At 42.1% G+C, this 21,348-nt stretch overlaps 1 protein-coding gene across 1 annotated transcript in view; it reads left to right on the plus strand.

Moving 5' to 3' along the window:
* sik3 (SIK family kinase 3) overlaps positions 1 to 21,348 on the plus strand; it is a 38,319-nt gene that overhangs the window by 11,780 nt on the left and 5,191 nt on the right. The window contains exons 2-23 of the mRNA XM_040131831.1: positions 1,693 to 1,809; positions 2,500 to 2,563; positions 3,224 to 3,385; positions 3,574 to 3,698; positions 3,949 to 4,072; positions 4,962 to 5,080; positions 5,381 to 5,491; positions 5,584 to 5,718; positions 6,327 to 6,407; positions 7,484 to 7,593; positions 9,443 to 9,599; positions 9,741 to 9,890; positions 10,004 to 10,077; positions 11,298 to 11,432; positions 12,731 to 12,872; positions 15,218 to 15,337; positions 15,796 to 15,854; positions 18,125 to 18,234; positions 18,985 to 19,154; positions 19,255 to 19,382; positions 20,160 to 20,929; positions 21,144 to 21,298. Coding sequence (XP_039987765.1) covers positions 1,693 to 1,809; positions 2,500 to 2,563; positions 3,224 to 3,385; positions 3,574 to 3,698; positions 3,949 to 4,072; positions 4,962 to 5,080; positions 5,381 to 5,491; positions 5,584 to 5,718; positions 6,327 to 6,407; positions 7,484 to 7,593; positions 9,443 to 9,599; positions 9,741 to 9,890; positions 10,004 to 10,077; positions 11,298 to 11,432; positions 12,731 to 12,872; positions 15,218 to 15,337; positions 15,796 to 15,854; positions 18,125 to 18,234; positions 18,985 to 19,154; positions 19,255 to 19,382; positions 20,160 to 20,929; positions 21,144 to 21,298 — 3,318 coding nt within the window. The remainder of the gene's footprint in view (positions 1 to 1,692; positions 1,810 to 2,499; positions 2,564 to 3,223; positions 3,386 to 3,573; positions 3,699 to 3,948; positions 4,073 to 4,961; positions 5,081 to 5,380; positions 5,492 to 5,583; positions 5,719 to 6,326; positions 6,408 to 7,483; positions 7,594 to 9,442; positions 9,600 to 9,740; positions 9,891 to 10,003; positions 10,078 to 11,297; positions 11,433 to 12,730; positions 12,873 to 15,217; positions 15,338 to 15,795; positions 15,855 to 18,124; positions 18,235 to 18,984; positions 19,155 to 19,254; positions 19,383 to 20,159; positions 20,930 to 21,143; positions 21,299 to 21,348) is intronic.

Raw genomic sequence — 21,348 nt, forward strand, 5'->3', positions numbered from 1 at the left:
ATCTTGTGTGCTGCCAGATCGAAGATGTGTGTGAAACATCCACAACTTAGATTTTGTAGATTCATTGCAGCAAAATCAACACAGTATTTGAAGCATTGAGTAGTGTCATAGTTACAACCTTGTGTTCTATCAAAATCCGCAATATTGGCTGTTTTATGTCTGTTTTTAAGATTTCAGAAGCAGTATGCTACTACAAACGAATACAAGTGTATTTGTGTTAGGTGGGTTAGAAAAATCTAAAAGCTCCTGACTCCCCACTCCACGTTCGAGTTCGGTTTTATTATCCTTTTTACACATATAAATATAAATGTCAACATACAGGAAAATTATATGTTGCTCCTCATGGGCCACAGTGCAATATAGGACAGAATCAACAACATAATACATCTAAAACAAAATTCCCATAACGAGTAAAAACTATTACATTTTAACTATAAAGAAACAGGATGCATAATTACCTAAAATTAAAAACTCATCCAGAAAAAATGCTTAATTTGCTAAACAAATAAACTGTACAAAAACCCAACTTTGGTCAACTGACATCAGTCTTTGTATATAATTACATATAAAGGAGACACTAACTCTACCAATATGCTGTTTTCCACAACTGTGCAATGCCCCGAAGGAAAACACAAAGAAAACACGCACACTGATCTGGATTAATGCCACTCTTAGATGTGGCTCTGTACTCTCCCTGGAGCCTCTCTTTGCTCTCCCTCACTTCCCCTTCCTGTCTGCAACAGGAAGTCAGCCTTGTTGGGCTTTAGATGGACTCATCTTGTTGATGTCTGTTATCAGGAAAAGGGGAGCTAGAGATGGCACTTGGGTGTGTGGGGGTGTGTTTTTTTTTTTTTTTGGATACAGAACACATGCTTCATTTTTTTACACACAGATTGTTCTCACTCATCTATTTTTGGCTGGACCTGTGTTTTGGGGCAGTCCCATTAGCTTCGCTTGATTAAGTCATTAAAATCATCTACCCATTTCTAAGTGGCAGAGCAAAGCTCCTGTCACTGAACATCACCTTCCACACTACTGGCGCCATTGTCGAGGGCTCAGCAGTTATGCAAGAGTCATGCTTGCAGTCGAAGGTCATGGTATAGGTCAGGTTACCGAAACAAGCTGGAATCTAAAGAAAGCACTGTGTTTGGCAACACACAGTTTGGCTGTTCATCTTAAGAGGTGCAAACAATCAAATGTCTAGTTATAGTATCTTGATACTGTTATTTTTCTGGTTGTATTTATAGTGTTTTTGTTAATGGATTTGCTGTGCCAGGTCATGTTAGATTGAAACTGTCTGACTTAAACCTTCCCCTTACCTCCTTTGCTTGTTATTTTCTTTGCACTCTGCTGTTCTATGATTATTGTGTCATCGCAGCAATATTGCACAGGCACTGGGGCCGTGCCTCGGAATTGTTGCCTGTAATTTAAGTGTCAGCTAAATACCATTACCGTGAATATATTGTCTGTTTTTAGCATAGCTCAAGAGCTAGTAAACACATTGCATGATTTAAAATGAATTGAATTGAATGAATCCTTTTTTTTTTTTTCTCTCTCTCTTTCTATCTTCCATACCCCCTCCTTCCCTCACCATTTCCTTCTTAATCTTGCCCTCTCTCTTCACCACTTCACGCTCTCTCATCATTCATCCTTATCTCTTCCTCCATCCCTTTCTTGGCTCTCTGTCTCCAGGTGGCCATAAAAATAGTGGATAAGACCCAGCTGGACGATGAGAACCTGAAAAAGATCTTTAGAGAGGTGCAAATCATGAAGTTGCTGAAGCACCCCCACATCATCCGCCTCTACCAGGTACACACTCACCCACAAACCCGACAAGATACTCTGCTCAGATCTATCACCTGAGATTCGTGGCCCAGTAGGGAAAAAGAACAAATAAAATATGTGTTGCTTTAGCAGGACCTGATCTTTCCCACCATTGTTTTTTTGACTTGTTTGTACAAAAATGCTGGCTCTACCTTGGAAATTACCATTGCAGTCTTTAACCAGGGAAAGTTTCACATTCACTGGTGTACAGCTGGGGGGCTGCCCAGTACAACCACAGTCCTCTGACTACAAACTTTGCTCTGGTGAGACTCAGTGGTAGAAGTTGAGGAAAGACGGAGTTTCCTGTTTGTTTTCCTCACCTAGACTTTTCCAGCTGTATGGGGATTGTAACACCAAACAAACGTGTCACACGCCAACTTGTCCAGCATCTTGTCTGAAACAGCCCCCAATGTTTTAAACATGATCCAGTCTAATTTGCCACTTAATCACACAAATTATCTTTAAAATGTGAATACTTAATGTTGAATTTAAATCCTCTCACATACATATATTGAACACTACACTGACAGTTTCTGTTCTATATAAATCTTCCTATTTGTATGCCAAACAATGCTTACTCATTCTGTTGCGTAACGAGTGAACCGCCCATCACTAGATGTTGGTCTGTCCAAGGGTCTGTCGATCCTTGTTGTTATCGTTTGTTTATGTCTTTAGGTGATGGAGACAGAGAGGATGATCTATCTGGTAACAGAGTATGCTAGCGGTGGAGAAATATTCGGTAAGGGAGTTCCCCACTGTTACCTTGTTGTGGATTAACTTTTTGTAATTGCTTCTGCTCTTTAGTTTGTGTTTCTGGTTCCTGTTGATTTTTAATTGGTGTCAAAATATGCAAATTCAATGAAAACTTTCTTCAGAAATTTTAAAGCCAGTTATCTTTAAAATGGCTTGAAAAGTTGCTAAATAAATAGTCTAAATCTAATTAGACCTTTATTTTATTTTTGTCCCTCAGGATTGGTTTCTTTGCACTGCATATTCATTCTTGTATTGCAATACACAAATTCATGTTTTACTAAACACTGATCGGTTTCTTATTTTGGAATTATTTTCATTCTCTTATGTTGTTTTATGCAATTTGTTGAGTTCAAATGTCCCTCTCTGAAGCCCTAAGTCAGGTACAGTCTGTTATGTCCAATTTCTCCATCGTGACTAATGTAGTAAATTAATAAGCCAAATGCAAACAAAATTGTAGAATTTACTTACAGTATATTCACTTAGTTAGTCTCTTGGGAAAAGCAGGGTTTCAATTTATCGAAACATGTAGGACAAGAGCCAGTGTACTGAACACAGCAGATACTCCGTGCTTGAGTACCATAAATCTCTGAACTGTACTGTGTGTGTGTGTGTGTGTGTGTGTGTGTGTGTGTGTGTGTGTGTGTAGACCACCTGGTGGCTCATGGGCGTATGGCAGAAAAGGACGCAAGAAAGAAATTCAAGCAGATTGTGGCAGCAGTCCATTTCTGCCACTGCCGCAACATCGTCCACCGAGACTTGAAGGCAGAAAATCTGCTCCTGGACCACAACCTCAACATCAAAATCGCAGGTGTGTGTGCGCTTAAGAATGTATGGGTGGGTAACTTAATTTAGTGGTTTTGGGCTGTCTTGGTGCGTGGACATAGGAAAGTGTCAGCATGTGCTTTTGGAGCATTTTCCTTGTTTGATTGAATTTACTCATTTACTCTGTTGAGGAAAGAGATAAGATTGAATAAAGTTCTCCTCTCCCCCTGTCAGATTTTGGCTTCAGTAATCTCTTTTCTCGAGGACAGCTGTTGAAGACATGGTGTGGCAGCCCTCCCTATGCTGCACCAGAACTCTTTGAGGGCAAGGAGTACGATGGACCGAAAGTAGATATATGGGTGAGTGGACTTCTAGGTAAGCAATAGGCCCTGTTTGGCCGCAACACAAAGTGTAGCTGACTGGCTTGAAATTTCCAGAAAGAAAGAAGAATCCTGAATGAGCAAGAGGCCCTGATAGGTTTTTGTCCGGAAATAACGTACCCAACTCTGGATGAATTGATAAAATAATAATAAATTATATATAATTATTTTTTGAAGCCTGTCTAAAAAGCATGTACTCATAGCTTGTATCCTGATGTCTTTTCTGTAGAGCTTAGGTGTGGTGTTATATGTGTTGGTGTGCGGTGCCCTGCCTTTCGATGGCAGCACTCTACAAAATTTGCGGGCACGTGTCCTCAGTGGCAAGTTCCGCATCCCTTTCTTCATGTCCACAGGTAAGACTTCTGTCAACTCTGACTCCCTCTTTCCATTATCTCACCACCTTCTCCAGCTCAAACTGTAACTAGTGAAATAAGCTTTGTTTGCATCTAAAGGCCAACTGAGCAAGCAAGTTATACTCCACCAAAAATCTATTTAAATATTAATCACTCATCGCTCTAGGCTTTAAAAGTGGCTGTTGACAGTGGCTTTGTTCAGCTTGAATTTATGTTACATTTAATTCCAACCATCACAAAATTTCATATTGAAAAAGGTATGAAAACATTCCTTGAAACCACTTCTGCAAAAATGGAAAAAAAGCAACAACAAAAAAAAAAAAAAAAAATGCAACGTGCTGAGCAAGTAGATAGATAGTGGAGAAGTGGGTTATGCTGTAGGATTGGTTTAAAACATTTTTTGTGGATGTGGAGATATTTATTTATTTATGCAATTAAATAACATCATGATTAGACTCAGTTGTAACCAGAAACAACTCTTCACAGTCAACAACTCTTACTCTGTAATGTTCTCTACTACAGTTTTTTTTTTTTTTTTTTTTTTAAAGCTAGCATTCGAGCCTATCACTAGCCTTGGGAGTAGCACTTTAAGTGACCTTTTAAAATGTCATAAGAAATACATATTCGGTACAGTATGTTTTCTTTATTGATCCGCACAAGTGGACCTCTTGAACATATTACAGAACTACCATAATGAAGAAAACAATGTGGGGAAAAAATGGCTGTTTTTCAGACTATTTAAGCTGATCAACACTATTGCTGGTAATTTTTACTGTCTCTTTGTATGTTTGCCAGACAGTAGTTTTAGTGTACTATATACTCTCCATGTTGTGTTTCAAGTGGTGTTGCATTTGTCAGAAAACAGCTATATGTTTGTGTGTTACTGCAGACTGTGAGTACTTGATCAGACACATGTTAGTTCTGGAGCCCAGCAGACGGTTGACCATGGAGCAGATCTGTAAGAACAAGTGGATGAGACAAGGAGACCCAGACCCAGACTTCGATAGGGTGAGATCCCTTTAGAAGTATTCAACAGTAGATATCTTCACTCAGTGTAGAGTCATGTAATGACCATTCACCTAAAAGCAAAATAATTCTTTACCTGTCATATTTTCCACTCAAATGTTGGGTAAGTGTATTCCTCCCATGCTGTCCATTGTGTATCATTTTGCTAATGTTAGTAGAATTGGACTATAGGTTCCTCTTGAGAGCCCTAGTTTGCAAAGATGACTCCTGTTATATTAACAAAATGTTTTTCCTGATCCGTCCCCCCCTCACCTCTTCTCCCCATTTTGTTCTCCCTTCCAGTTGATAGCAGAGTGTGAGCAGGTGAAGACGGAGAGAGAGACCGAGCTCATCAATGAGCAGGTGCTGATAGCCATGTCTGAGATGGGCCTGAAAAAAGAGTGCACGCTTCAGGTTGGATACAAATACGCAGCTGACTTACTGATGTATTTACATTTTCAGCATTACTTTTTGTCATCTTATTTTATCCTCTTTATCCGCTTTAGTCCCTACAGACAGATGCATATGATCACTACAGTGCCATCTACAGTCTGTTGGCTGACCGCCTCAAGAAACACAAGACCCTGCGCGTTGCACAACCCACACCGCGCTCCATTAGCTATCCCCTTAATGCTGTACAGGTGAGTCATTGTCCATTGGTATTGTCAGCATATGATAGAGACTTTTACAGTTGCGGTTACCATTCTGACATAGGTTGAGAGTAATGTGGAGAGTCTTGCATTCTGTGACAAGTTTTAATAACTGTAAACATGGTTTCTGGAGCCAGTGGGTCACAGCATTGTTTTAACACTCCCTGCAGTTTACTGATGAATCGTGTATCTGTATATACTGTGAATTGATTTTTATTTTTGTGGATATAATGTCATTATATTAAGAGCTTCTTCATTGGCATAAACATAAAGGTTGATTGTGAGAGCTTGAAGAAAAGTGGATTGGTTGAAGCTACCTTTAGACTGATTTCTTCACTCTTTTTGTATTCAAGAAACATTGGGCTTTTTCTTTGATGGTCTCCACTGAAGAGTGGAGTGTTTCACATGACTGTTTCATCAGTCTAACCTACATTAGTCATCATGTCTATCCGGTGAATGGAGTTGATTGGCTTTAACACACATCTGCCAATCCCACTGCACTAAGAAGATTGTTAGAAAATTAGTGCTATCCTCACATGACCTTTGTGCATGTGTGTGTGTCTCTCTCTCTGTCTCTGTGTGCTTTTGTGCATGCCCAGCAAACGGATCCGCAGGGTAATCCCGTTAGCATGACAGTTCCCCATGTCCAGCTCATCAACCCAGAGAACCAGATTGTTGAGGTGAGTTATCGAGTTGAAATACCAACCATCGCTTCAACTTTAACTGTTTCTAACTTAGACTTTGACTAGTAAAACATTGCGGCAACACTTCTTTGCAGCGTAAGTCAGTCAACACAACACCATCTGGTCTTCCTATATTTGATGATTTGCATGTTTGTAGTCACTGGCTATCTGTCCATTATTAACATTTACTAGTACAGTTTACTACTGATAGTGTAACCCAGGATTCATCTCATAGACTATGATCAGAAACACAATCACACATACATGTACACACACAGAGCCTCAAAGCTGACTCAAATGCTGTGAAACACCAAAATGTGTCAGATCACTGCATTGCAGCAGAAATTTTAATGGAAGACCTGGACTTTGAAGCGTGAATAGTATAAATGGAATACATTTCAAGATGTATGCTCTCTTTAGATAAATTGCCTGCAACACACACCATAATGACCATATATGTGTGTGTGTCTCTCTCTCTCTGTCTCTGTGTGCTTTTGTGCATGCCCAGCAAACGGATCCGCAGGGTAATCCCGTTAGCATGACAGTTCCCCATGTCCAGCTCATCAACCCAGAGAACCAGATTGTTGAGGTGAGTTATCGAGTTGAAATACCAACCATCGCTTCAACTTTAACTGTTTCTAACTTAAAGACTTTGACTAGTAAAACATTGCGGCAACACTTCTTTGCAGCGTAAGTCAGTCAACACAACACCATCTGGTCTTCCTATATTTGATGATTTGCATGTTTGTAGTCACTGGCTATCTGTCCATTATTAACATTTACTAGTACAGTTTACTACTGATAGTGTAACCCAGGATTCATCTCATAGACTATGATCAGAAACACAATCACACATACATGTACACACACAGAGCCTCAAAGCTGACTCAAATGCTGTGAAACACCAAAATGTGTCAGATCACTGCATTGCAGCAGAAATTTTAATGGAAGACCTGGACTTTGAAGCGTGAATAGTATAAATGGAATACATTTCAAGATGTATGCTCTCTTTAGATAAATTGCCTGCAACACACACCATAATGACCATATATGTGTGTGTATTTGTTGTTTAGCCGGATGGCAGCATGGCACTGGACAGTGATGAAGGAGAGGAGCCATCTCCTGAAGCCATGGCTCGCTACCTTTCAATGAGGCGGCACACTGTGGGGGTTCCAGACCAAAGGTAACACATCAACACACAACTCTCCATTCTATTATGAATAATGTTTCTGTTGCTACAGTATTACAAGTAGCAGCTGACCGGTCTGTAAAATCAGGTGACAGTCAGGTCTCTGTCTTGTGTGTACGAAAAAGTGACCTTTAGTACTTTTTTTTTGTTTTTGTTTTGTTTACCATGAATCTAAAATTTTCATGTCATCACCCATCATTTCCTTGCATTACGGTTTATTCACACGGGTATGTTTTGTTAATGAACCAGTACATTGAAATGTGAGATCTTGTTTATAATACTATAATAAGACCATGCCAGGATGCAAACAATATACACTCACCAAGCAGTCTAGTAGGAACACCTCTACAGCTGCGTATTCATGCAACAATCCAATCAGCCAATCATGTGGCAGCAGTCCAATGCATAAAATCTTAGCGATAAAGGTCAGGAGCTTCAAATAACGTTCACATCAAACATCAGAATCAGGAAAAATGTGATTTCAGTGACATTGACCGTGACATAATTGTTGGTGCCAGATGGGCTGGTTTGAGTGTTTCTGATACTGCTGATCTCCTGGGATTTTCACGCATAACAGCCTCTAGTGTTTTTTGTTGTGAAAAACAAAAAACATCCAGTGAGCAGCAGATGGAAACACCTTGTTGACAGGAGAGGTCAGACGAGAATGGCCAGAGTCGTTGGAGCTGACAGAAAGGCTACGGTAACTCAGATAATCACTCCTTGTGAGTACAAAAGCATCTCAGAATGAACAACATGTCCAGCCTTGAGGTGAATGGGATACAACAGCAGAAGACCATGTTGGGCTCCAATCCTGTCAGCCAAGAACAGAAATCTGAGGCTGCAGAGGGCGCAGGCTCTCCAAAACTGGACAAGTGAAGACTGGAAAAATGTTCCTTGGTCTGATGAATCTGGATTTCTGCTGAGGTACGCAGATAGTATCGTCAACAGCATGAATCCATGGACCCAACCTACCTTGTGGAAACAGTCCAGGCTGGTGTTGGTGGTGTAATGGTGTGGGGAATGTTTTCCTGGCACACTTTGGGACCCTTAATGTCACAGCCTATCTGAATATTGATCCTGACCATTTGCATCCCTTTAAGGCCACAATTTGCCATCTTCTAAAGGCTATTTCCAGCATGATAACCTCACAAAGAAAAAGTTGTCTCAAACTGAACTCATGACAGTGAATCATTGAACTTCAGTGGCCTCCCCAGTTAGATCTGAATCCAGTAGAACACCTTCGGGGTGTGGTAGAACGGGAGACTGGCAGCATGAATGTGCAGCTGATACAGCTGCAGAAATTATGTGATGCAAGAACTGAGGCTGTTTTGGGATCGGCTGTTTTGGGACCCAGTATCAGTATGGTGTTCCTAATAAAGGGCTTGGTGAGTGTATGTAGTTAATGTTAAGTTTTGGGCTCTTCAAAGGCACAGTTTTGTTACAGTGTAGTCTGTATCTTTCAGCAGTTCCAATTTTTCTCACTTCTTGGGTTAGGATCACACTTGCAGTGTAGTCATTCACATTATCAGATACATTTGGGTAAAAGACTGCATTACAATTGCCAAAATATGCTAGATATTGTGTTTCTGCCAACTGTTGAATACTGCTACTTATTCAGGCCGTGGTGTCAGGTTGTAAATAAGCAAATGTAGTAGTATTAAATTATCAGTCACAACAAGGAGGTCTGTAATGGTGGTATCTTGATACAAGGATAGTGGAATGTGGGTTATTTAAGATGCATTTAAATAATCTATCTGAAGGCATTAACTAGTGCATGAGGTCAGTTCAGGCCACAACCAAAACCATTGACTCCTTCCTACCATTCTCTCTCCTCCCACCACAGGACAGAGATGCAGGAGGACCTCCAGAAACTGCCACCGGGTTTCCCACGCGGTGCAGTGCCCCAGCCCCCTTTTCCCCCACTGGCCCCCACTATGGGCCAAATGCACACTCTCATGCCCACACAGAGCCTGCAACCCACACAGCAGCTGGAGTACAAGGTACAGTGAGTTGGTTTAGATTAGGAGTGGGATCTTTCAGTTGGCATTAGAATCCTGCAGTGTTTGCACTAGTAGGGTCTACGTATCAGTTTTATTGATTTTCCTCTCCAATCTGACTTCTTGTGTCCGCTGATCCTCCAGGAGCAGTCGTTGCTGCAGCCACCCACTCTGCAGCTTCTCAACGGTATGGGGCCTCTGGGTCGAAGAGCTTCTGACGGCGGAGCTAACATTCAACTACACGCTCAGCTCCTCAAGAGGCCCCGGGGGCCCTCACCACTTGTCACCAGCCCAGTTAGTATAGATGTTACTCCAGAGGATCTGGATTTATGTATGTGTGCAATTTGTCTATTTTACCACCATGTAAACCATGAAGTGCTGACCAGATATCCCTTTGCCTCTCTCAGCACCCTATCCCTGCAGTAGCTCCAGTGGATGAGGAGGGTTCGGACGGAGAGCCAGACCAAGAGGCGGTACAGAGGTAACCCACGGTGACGGTTTTGTGTGATGGGATATACTGTACAGAGGTGCTGTCTAAACTGGATGCTCTGGAAGGCCCGTAGCCTGTGACAATAGATTGATGGGTTCTCTATGAATGTTGAGTTAAGGATTTGGCTAGCTTGAAAAGCCTAGCCTCAATGTTTTCAACAGGCTTGATCTCACATTATTTAAACTTATTTACCAAATTACCAATTTTAATTCTGAATACACATCTGCATCATGACTTTCTATGTAAACAAACTTTCTACATGCCTTAAATACATTAGGCCAGTGACATGTAGACCATACTTAGATTTTTTTACCAAAACATTAGTCTGTAAATTTTTAGAGCAGGGCAGACGTGTTAACAAAAAAACCACAAAAGATAAACAAACAAATAAAGTGGATTAACACAATAAATAACAGAACTATGCAGTGGAGGTTTTTAGAAATGTTAATGCAGCAATTTAGAAAAATTGTCCAAAATAAGAACTTTGATGGAATGAGCAGAAAATTTATCAGGGTTTCTGAAAGAATAGGTGGAACCAATGTAAAGATGGCCACAGGTTTGGTATATGGAGATGTGATTTTGGATTGGAAGTCCAGGTTAGGGTTTCCATGATGGTCCTCTTCAGACAGCAGCCTCTGTAGACTTCGCTAGTGTCCTGGGTTGCTGGGAGTGAGTGCCTTTAGGCTGCTCTGCTTTTTCCCACGGGAGGTGACCACTCTGCTGTGGTGCTTATCCCATCTCTCCTCCTTTCTCCATCGCGCAAGTGCCTTCTGCCACAATTCCAAACGGAATCTGCCACCAAATCCAGCCCTCCTATCTCTCAAACTCTTTGGCCAAGAACTTCTTTATCTCTCTCATTTCAGTAAGTGCCAAATTATTCTCCCGACTTTCTCACTCTTTCTCACACAGCTTTGCTAACTCTGAAGCTTGCAAAACCAGTGAATATAAAAGGCAACCAGTCCAGTCCTTAAATTGGAAGCTGGGAGGTTGTGGGATACCCATAAGCTTTAACATCATCTATGGTGTAATTCTACTTTGTTTTTCTGATTGGCTAAGATGATATGAATGATGGCACCCATTGGCAAAGGTGGGAAGGGGCGGGCCTTCCCCCCTGCCACCGTCTCCATTAGCCAATGAGGACAGAGAGCTGACCAGCGCTGCTTCCTGTCTCCCACCCCTCACCCCCGTCCTCCCCCCTCCCTGCGGCCCAGGTACCTGGCGAACCGCTCCAAGCGGCACACGACGCACGCGCTCACGAGCACTTCGCATGGCGAGCCCTCGGCAGAGTCACAGCGGCCCCAGGGCCCCCGCCAGAGGGGGGGCTGGGCCCCCGACACACACACCCGGTGAGGGGACACGCCCGCTCCGAGCTGTATATGCACAAACACACACACACAAACACGCAGACCCATGCATTAAATGAGGGGCATATCAAGCCTCTCTCTCTCACACAAATCTCTCTCACACGAATACTCACACACAGCTGACCTCACACACATTGCTGATGAAGTACTCGCACCAGGTGAAGGTTGTGTACCTTCCAAAGTGGAAGGAATATTTTTGTCGATGTTGGAGGTGGAGGGTGAGGCCAGGGCAGACATATCGCCACCTCATCCGTAAACCATGAGTCAAAATAACTGTTTCTTGCCTACAAACTGGGAAAGTGCAGGTATGTGACAGGTTCATGCCAAAGATGTAGCAGACCGTTTTGTATAAGAAACCCCTAAGAGCTAAATTATATCTGTGTATATTCTCTCCAATATTGGCCATAATATTTATGTTTTTGTGTTGTCCATGTTGTAATTCTAGCTGTTGTCCCCCATTATCATCTCCCTCCTACTCAAGTTTCGAAAACTGGGTGTACGTTTTCTGCAAGTGTGAGTTTTTTTATTTAGAATCAGTGGTAGGTAGGACCTGTTATCTAAGAGTACATTTGCATGCTCTTTTGAGGTAGAATGAATGTGTAAAGCTAGAATCTATATCTTTTTTTCATGGAGTACTTTTTAGAGAAAGTGTAATCAGCTGACCAATTTTTGATGAAAAATGTAATTCTTGATGAAAAAAACCGCTGTCAACTATCTATCTTGTCCAGTAATTTAGTTTTCTTTGAAGCATTGCATGAAGTAGTTGTAGTAGTGCCCTTACCACACAATGAAAACTAGCATATCTTGTAAGCACCGCACGGAGTCTGTCATCAATGGTAAGTTGAGGAAAGAGCTTAACTGTAGAAAAAATCAGCAAAAAGCATTTCTTTGATGTTATATTGGCGGTGTTGCCCTTAGATGAACTTCCATTAACAATGGTATGTATCTAATGTAACTTACCTTCAATTGATCATCATTCTGTCATGATTGAGAGCATGGATGAAATCATTTAAAGATAGATTTTACATGAATTCATTTATCATTTCAGTTGTGTCAATTTTGAGGTCCGCTTTCCTACACATGAAACGTTTCCCTGTCAGATACTTTAATTTGTAATATTTTATGTAAGTTTGAAGAGCTCATGCCTGTCATGTGTTTGTGTCTTGTGTGTCCATGTGTCTGTGTTACGTCACGTTGCGTCTTTGTTTGTGTGTTTGTGTGTGTGTGTGTTTTTTTTTTGTGTACACGTATGTGTCTGCTCCCTGTGGTGCCCTCCTCAGATCCAGCTATAAGGACTGTAACACCCTTCATCTCCCCATGGAGCGCTTCTCACCTGTCAGACGGTTTTCTGATGGCGCCGCCACCATCCAGGCCTTCAAGGCTCATCTAGAGAACAGCAGCCTCATTAAGCAAATCAAGCAGGTACATAGCTCTACTTAATGTCAAGACATACAAGGGGGAAAACATAAACAAGTAGCTGGTAGTGATATACAGGAAAAAATAGCTAAAAATATCCTCATTAATCACCAGAAAACACTGGCGTAACAATGACATTTCATTCTTGCTGAAGACAAATTAATTGGTCCGCATCCCTGACTTTGGTCACATGTATTTGGTATGTACAGAATTTTTTATGCCTATGTATTTGTTTAATTTGGAGAGATTAATTGGAGAGATAAATAAATTGAGACCATCTGGGAGGGAAATATTGTGAAATTGCCAGTTTTGGTAGGATCACATTCAAAGTGAAAGGTTGAGAATGGAGGTGAATGGCATATACCAAAAAAACTTTTTATGAGAATCTAATATTAGGATATCAATAAACATGCCTTTTTTCTTGCTCACCAATCTTTATGAAAAGATACAGAGTTCCTTTTCCTGTCAGTGGCTGTAGGAGAAAACAAAGCATTATTTCTATGGAGGGTTGATAGGCTTATTGATCAGTACCAAATGACTCAACACTTACTTCACCAGGTGCTGAGATTTCAGAAATTCCCCTCTGGTCCGAACCCTGCTTGGGTCTAACCCCTCTGCCTTTTCGACTGCTCATAGAAGTACTACTTCTAGACAGTGCAGAAATGGTGATAGATTGCAGCTGTTCTGATGCAATTCTGACTCTGGGGGGAATACAAACCAAGATCCCTGGCACTGCAAGTCGGTGCTTTAGATGAGATGAGTTAAACTCTGTGATGCAGCACATAGTCTAACAGCCTGTTGCATTCTGCCTCATCATGTTCTCTCCTATGGTCTCTGTTACCATTTCAGTGTAGAGCAGAAGCAGACAAGCTACAATAAAAAGCTAATGATGAAAACCCCGAATAGGATGGGTGAGCTTGCTACGTTTAAATCTCATCCTTGTCAGTTCTGATTCATTTGAGGTTTTAAAATAACCCATTTTGTCACCTTTCTCCTTTTTTATTGTAAGTTTTTAGAATGCTAAATTCTGTTTGCGGTATTTTAAAAAAGAATTACAGTGTTGTTTAGAGGAAGCTGAGTGCCTTATTTTTATCTGACTAACTATGTTTGCCCCTGGAGTGGAGATCAGGCCATCAGGAGTTTCTGGTGTCCTAGGTCAAGGATAAGGTCTTATCCTGTGAACAGCACTGTAATGATACATTAAGACCAGAACTGGGGTTAACAAAATGAGAGATGAAATAGGGTCACAGCATCACAGGAGAGAAGCTAGCAGTACTGTTTCAAGAGATATTCTGAACTCATTTTGCTGGTACAGTGATGGACCTAAAGTAGAAATTTTTTTTTTTTTAAAAGATACACAGACAGCAGATTTGGCAGAGCAGTGACCTAGCTTTGGGTAGTATTGACAGTACTGTTTTTCCGTTGTTAAAGATTATTTTTTGCAATTTCCCTTTATTTGACAGTCTGAGCATTGTTATTAAGACGCTGACACAATTTAGACTTACTGTAATCTTGACGCACAGCGAACAGAATATATTAAGGTGAGGTCAAATCGAGTCTTGCGCCTGAGAAAACCTCAAGTTGCTTCCTGAGACATCACATCATTTGCGGTGACACTGCAATAAGATTACTTCACCCAGTAGGAGGCATAGGTAGGGAGAGAGATAATCATCATGTTCACAGTGGGTGCTTCATTTTAGGCATGTACAGACATGCTGGGATCAACTTTACTGTCAAGTGTTAAGAAGAGGTTAATTAGGCTAGAGGAGAGGTTAACACACATGACCAACACCCAGGTACGGACCCCTGAAAAGAGAGTAAACAGAGTTTACAGCTGGGAAGAAATTTGGAGTAAACAAGTGCCGGGAAGATTATACGACCTCAGAGTATATTACACATGTTGTAGCCGGTCATACAAGCTGGCAAGCCTGTTGTTTTCATAATTTTGGATCTCTCAAAGTGTTTATAGACAGTAGGTTTCGACATCTCATTCGTAAGTAGCAGGAAACCGGTTCAGACTTGAGTTCTGTTAAAAGAAGTGCTTATAGCAATTGTAATTGTATTAACTAAATGTGATTAGTATCATTAGCCAAAGCTTTAGCTTAGTTGTATGAGTGCACCTGTGTTGTTCATGCTATTCGAGGAGCTTTAGGTTTCCAGTCAGCCAGGTGATGACACATGGGTTTAAACTTTGGTTCCACTAGGAGATTTAAAGTAGATGAAAGTGTTGCCTCTGAACACTAAACCTCATTAACTAATTACACAAAGCAGAATGGTTAGTCCTGAGATTTGCTGCTGCAGGAATTGCTAGCAAGATGGGGATTACAGTGGTCCATGTCTGTTTCCAATAGGAGTGTGAGCAGCTCCAGAAAATGTATGCTGCCCAGCAGGATGACCGACTCCTTGAGCACACCCAGCAGCAGCATGTCCTCTACCAGCAAGAGCAACAAATCCTCCACCAGCAAATCCAGGTATTTGAAGCTGACAAAGAGGTGTCATAAAGATATTATGACAAGCCAAAACTACACTTGCCACACATAACACCATGATGTATGCAACAGTTTACAACCTTTCATGCACAATAGGTTAAGCTGTGTTACTTGACCTTTTGAAAGCATTGTCATCATACATGCATTGCAACTCATACATTACTCTTACTTTATGCTTGTATTATATTGAACTATGTTGGAGTCTATATGGCACAGATATAAACATCAAAGGAAATGCTATTGATTTGTTGCACCTGAGGCTTGGATATCCTGCATTGTGGCCTCAGTTGTCTCCTCAGCTTGAGTCCCTTCTTTTGGACACACATACTTAATATTTGCACTTGTATCATCTGATGCAGTCAGCCTATAATCATAACCACATTAACAAATCATGTTGTATTAAAGCTTGAAGGTCAAATTTAATTTTTCTTTACCTGCAGGGTCTGTCTTTAGGCCATGGAGAGAGCCAGCCTAGTCACCTAACCCACCAGCTCCAGAGGTAAAAAAAAAAACAAAAAAAAACACACACACACACAGAGAAGTTATCGAACAACAAACAACGTAATGTTGAAAAACTTTTTCTAGAAAAAGCACTCTGCATCTGGAGAAAAATATCCAGCTGAGAATGATTTTTGTAACTACTGCAGGAGCAGAGCAGAGCAAAGGTAGTTTTTAAGAAATGGATCAGAACTCCAAACTCCACTATGGCTGCTAGTTTCATGGAAGCTTACAAAATAGTAAGGCGTAGAAAGCCGTTCAATAATGGTGAATAAATGAAAAAATCATTTATTAAAATGTCAGAACAGCTTTTGTCAGACTTCAAAAACAAAACTGAGGTAGTTCAGAAAATTAAAGATATGCCCGTCGCCGCAAAGACCATCAAAGACAGGGCCATAAAATGGTAACAAATATCACCAGTCAGCAAATCAAGGACATAAACTCAGCTCCAGCATACTCTATTGCCTGCGATGAGTAATGCTATGCGAATGATACTGAGCAGACAGCGCTGCTAGGCAGATATGTGAACTCTGATGGGCCACAGGAAGAAATCGTGGAGGTAATACCGATGAAATGCCAAACACGGTGGGGGGACGTTTGTGAGGCTTTTGTGAACTGTTTGAAAGCCAAAGAAATGAATACCAGCAACAGTGGCTACAGATGGGGCACCTGGTATGAGAGGGACACAGAAGGGGCTTTCGACTTTAACACAGAAATCGTTGGATCGAAATCTTACTTTTCACTGCATTTTGCACTCAGAAGCACTTTGAGCTTAATCAATTAATTATGTTTTAGCATTTGAGTGCAAGTTGTCGGTGCTGGCGAGACATGTGCATGCTTTCTCACTTCCCCTCTCTGAGAGAGTTCAGGGAAAGACACAATCACATCAACAGTGATTATTTACAACGTGCGATTATCGAAATGCAATCTGCATTTGGGGAAAGATTCCGCGTGTTCCGAAAGGAGAAAACTACACTATCCTTCCCTGTCATACCCCTGGATATTGACCCATCCCTTTTAAACATGTCCACGTTCACAGGAATAAGTCTACCTGACCCTGAAATGGAACTGGCTGACATAGCCAACAAAGACATATGGGTATCTAAGTTCAGAAGGCTGACAGCTGAGCTTGAAGATGTCGTCCGTCAGAAGGCTGTTCTCACTCAAAACCACAAATGGAGTGACATTGAAAAACTCCCAAAACCCGACAAACTTGTGTTTGAAACATGGAACGCTATTCCCGACAATTACATCAACATGAAGAAGTACGCAATTGGAGTCCTGTCTATCTTTGGATCAGTGTACTTGTGCGAGCAAGTCTTTTCAAGCATGAACTACATAAAGACCAAATATGGCTCCCAACTCACAGATGGGAGCCTGCAGTGAAGATAAGTTACATCTTACAGCCCTGATATCGAGAAGATCAGCAGTGATGTTCAGAAACAGAAAATCCCATTAAAGTGGTGATGGTAAACTGTTATTATTTTGCAACAAATGATCTCTCTTAGAAAGTTGTGATTTTTCTCAGTGAACTGAATAACCTTGAGCTGATATTATTGTTTTGCTATGTTTGCTATGTCGGCCTTGTTTTGTTGGAAAAAGCATGCTCCAATAAAAATAACAAGTGTCAAATGTTTTCTTTATTATAGTAGTTCTATAATTTCATAACTGAACCAAAACATTACATTATTGTAATGGAAATGCAAATTTACACTACCACATAATCATAAATAGGCTACCATAGCCACCTTGTGGTAAAACATATGAATGAATGCTCCTTTAGACCTATTAGTAATGCTGATAGGCTGATTCAGACTAATAGGCTGTGGTACCTGCATTTAAAGAGCTTGAACATTTTTTGCGGCTCCAGACAGATAGCTCTTTTTTTTCCTTCTGGTTCTTCAGGTGTTAAAGGTTGCCGACCCCCTGCTGTAGCTCCTTACCCCTTACCCATCACAACTAAATGCCTAACACCAACCCCAACCCTAACCCTAAACTTAATTCTAACCTGAACCCTAAACCAAGTCTTAACCCTCAGTCAGCCCTTTGAAGTTGTGAGGACCAACCAAAATGTCCTCACAATCATGGTTTCAAACCAGAATTTGTCCACACAATCATAGAAAGACATTTATACACACACACATATTACTCATCAGCTATTGAACGGTGAGCAATGAACTTGATGCTGTGGTGCAGTGCTATCGACTGAAGTGTTACATCATTGTCGTATCTCTCTCTTCTCCTCTCCTACTCTGTCCTGTCCTCCCGCAGGTTGCGTATCCAGCCCTCCAGTCCTCCGCCAACACATCCCAGCAACCACCTCTTCAGACAGCCCAATCAGAGCCCTCCGCCTGGCACTGCAGGCATAATGCAAGGGCATGGTTAGTAATACCAATGCATTTAACTATCCTCTAATTCTTTAGCCATACATTTGTTTTGTTTTTCATGGTTAATTACTACTTATTACATTTTTATTCATTTTTTTTTTATTTTTTAAATAGACTCCAGGATTCAGAATAGCTGGTAGTAGTGTTCACTGTTTTCAAAGTGTTTTACTCTTGATTACTCACTGACTTTGTATACAAACACGAACATCTGACATAGTTCATTTTTGACATTCTGTTATGAATAATGTACTAGAAGGCGTAGTTTATGCAGAATCAATGAAAATGCTTTTTTAAGTGCAAACAGGGGCAGCAGGTAAGTAAACTTGTTGGTCATCAAGGACACAATAACTTCAAGTACTTTGTGGAGAAAACTGATGTCATATACTTATTGTAGTGGTACCAGTTATGATACTTAGTTATGATGCCAGTCCAGACCAAGCCCGACAATGAGTTGAAAAGTAGTAATGGAAATTTAGTTGGCACATCTCTAAGCAAGCTTAAATAGATAGGAGACAAACATAAGCAAGGGTTCGTGACTATGCTTTGAACTTTGAAGATGTTGAATTTTCTCTGGTTAAATTTTCTCTTTGGGAAAAACGTAATTTGTCCCTTCCCTCAATGAAAACTCACTCTCATTGCCAGAAGGATTTTGGTAGTGCAAAGAAAACTTGTATGATATCAGATTGCAGTTACTTTGGCCATAAAATTAACTTGACTCATGACTCCTCTCCTCTCCTCTCCTAGGAGGTCCGTCACCAGTGCAGTACCAGCACGGTGGTCCAGCGCTCTACCAGGGCCAAAGTGGCAGCCCGCCTCCAACAGGTCTGCCTCGAGTCGCTCTACCGACCAATCAACAAGCACCATCTTCCCGCCCCACCGTCCCATTGGCACAGGGTGTACCTCAACAACAGCAGGTGACTACAAAGAGCTAATTAAATTTTTTGTTGTCATTTGAGTCTCTGCTCAGGTGATACTCTCATCAATAATGAATATCAACATTGACTGTTTTTACAGGTGACCATTCAGGTGCAGGAAGTGGAGCTTGGAGGTGGGGCACAGAGACAGGGCAGCTTTTTGTCCACGCCAGGGGGACACAGAGTCCTTGGGAAGCAGCTGAGCGCAGACAACGCCGAGATGCACAGGTGACCCCACCCATCCCGTCACCACGTCCCCTGATGGCTGCCAAACCTTCCCAACAATACCATTGGACTTTTTCTGTGTTGTCTTCTTTGTTTTATTTTTGTTTTATTAATTTCCATGACCTCACCACCCTAAACAGACCTCTGCATGCTATTTGTTGTATTTTCATGTCTATCATTGTATGTGTCTCATTGTTTTTTTGGGGGTTTTACATTTCTGCCATGTCCTCCGATATTTTATTTATTTATTTTTTTTAAATTGTATTTTGAAACTTCAGACAGTAATACTGTTGCTCAGGCCAGAGCTTTTATGTATGTGGGGGCAGACAATGAGGACATTATTTGTTACCAGTATTGAAAAGTAACACAAATCCTACATCGACTTTGCCCGAGATGACATCCTCAACAAATTCTCCGCCTCAGAGTAGCTGGGTGAGTGGTTGGATGTAAGTGTTTTGGAAGAATAGTATATGTAGAGGTCCCATCAGTTGGAGTAGGAGAAAAGTCATCCCGTGACCCCTGATATTATCATCCCATAAACAGTCCCCTGTAACCAGGACTGCCTGCACTGAGAGAATATGTAACAATCTTCAGATACACACTAATCGAAATGTATCCTTAGGAAATGTCTTTACACCTCTTAGTGAATACTTAAACCTGGACCCAACCTGAAGTGTTTGCTAGGCTGTCTGTGTACTCACATCCTAAAGAGTATTGAGAGCATGTTGCTGTTAAACAACAGATAGCTAATTATCCTCTGCATTCCCTCTTCCTATCCAGTCGCAGCCTTGGCCGCTTCACATCGGGATATGAGCAGGCCCAGTTCAATCCCCACCTCTTCTCTGGCGACGCCGGCTCCCGGGGCCCCTCCGGGGTGGTTGGCTCTTTCAGCCCCTTTCTGCAAGGAACCTCCCTCAAAGTCCCCAGCCTTGAAGGTTACCAGAGTGGGACAGTGGGGACTGGCAGCTATGGCACCCCCTCTACACTACAGCAGGCCCTGCTCTCCCCAACTCCTTTGGACTACCGCCCCCCACAACAGCATGTCACTCCCACCCTGCAGGGCCTCCTGTCCCCCCGCCACTCTTTAACAGGCCATGCCGATCCCAGGCTGCCCCCCCAAGACCTGGCTGCCCTGCTGAAGAGGCAGAGCCCCCGGCCGTGCCCAGCACCCCCCACACCACCCAGCGGTCCACCCCAAGAGTATGGAGAGATGCTGCTTCTCCACCAGCTGAGCCAGGGTGAGAGCTTGGAGCCACCGGCACCGCAAGGTGCTTCCGGAGGCCAGCACTACCTCCACCTCCTCCAGATTCGACCCCCGGAGGTCCAGCCTCAGCAGCACCCGGCCCAGGCACCTTGCCCCAGCTTACCTCACTCAGAGAGCATGGAGGAGGATGAGGTACCGGCTGGTTACCACCATCCACACGAAGGCCTTCTGGCCAAGGCAGGAGAAGCTCATGAGCTCCTGGGGCCACCCCGAGGAGGCACCCCACCCTACAGCTCCCCTACACACAGACATGGTGGCTACATAAGGAGTGCTCCAGCAGCTAGAGGTAAGACCTGTTGACACGGCTGTTATATTACTCACTACATAGATTTAGAGTCCAGTGTCTGTCCTGACTGACTGAAATACTTTTGTTTACCTTAACCTTTGTGTTGCCCGCTTGCATTAAAAGAACTCGGGCATTAAAATAAGAAACAGAGCAGTTCATTTTGTACTTGTCTTGAAAATTGAACACACAATGTGTGCCTAATGTTTTCTGCCAGAATCTGAGCATGTGGAGTGCAGGCCCCCGGGGCAGGCCATGGAGGTGCCTGATCATAATGGTGTGGGCTATTCACGAGGTCCCCAGGGTGACACCTATCGGTCTCGGGGACAGCTACAGCGCCACCACACCATCCAGACCTGTGATGATGCCTATGTGAGTGAAAGTCTTCTGATAATATACTTAGAACAGATTGACCACATTCT

The sequence above is a fragment of the Xiphias gladius genome, chromosome 7 (genome assembly GCF_016859285.1).
Source record: "Xiphias gladius isolate SHS-SW01 ecotype Sanya breed wild chromosome 7, ASM1685928v1, whole genome shotgun sequence".
Lineage (NCBI taxonomy): Eukaryota > Metazoa > Chordata > Actinopteri > Istiophoriformes > Xiphiidae > Xiphias > Xiphias gladius.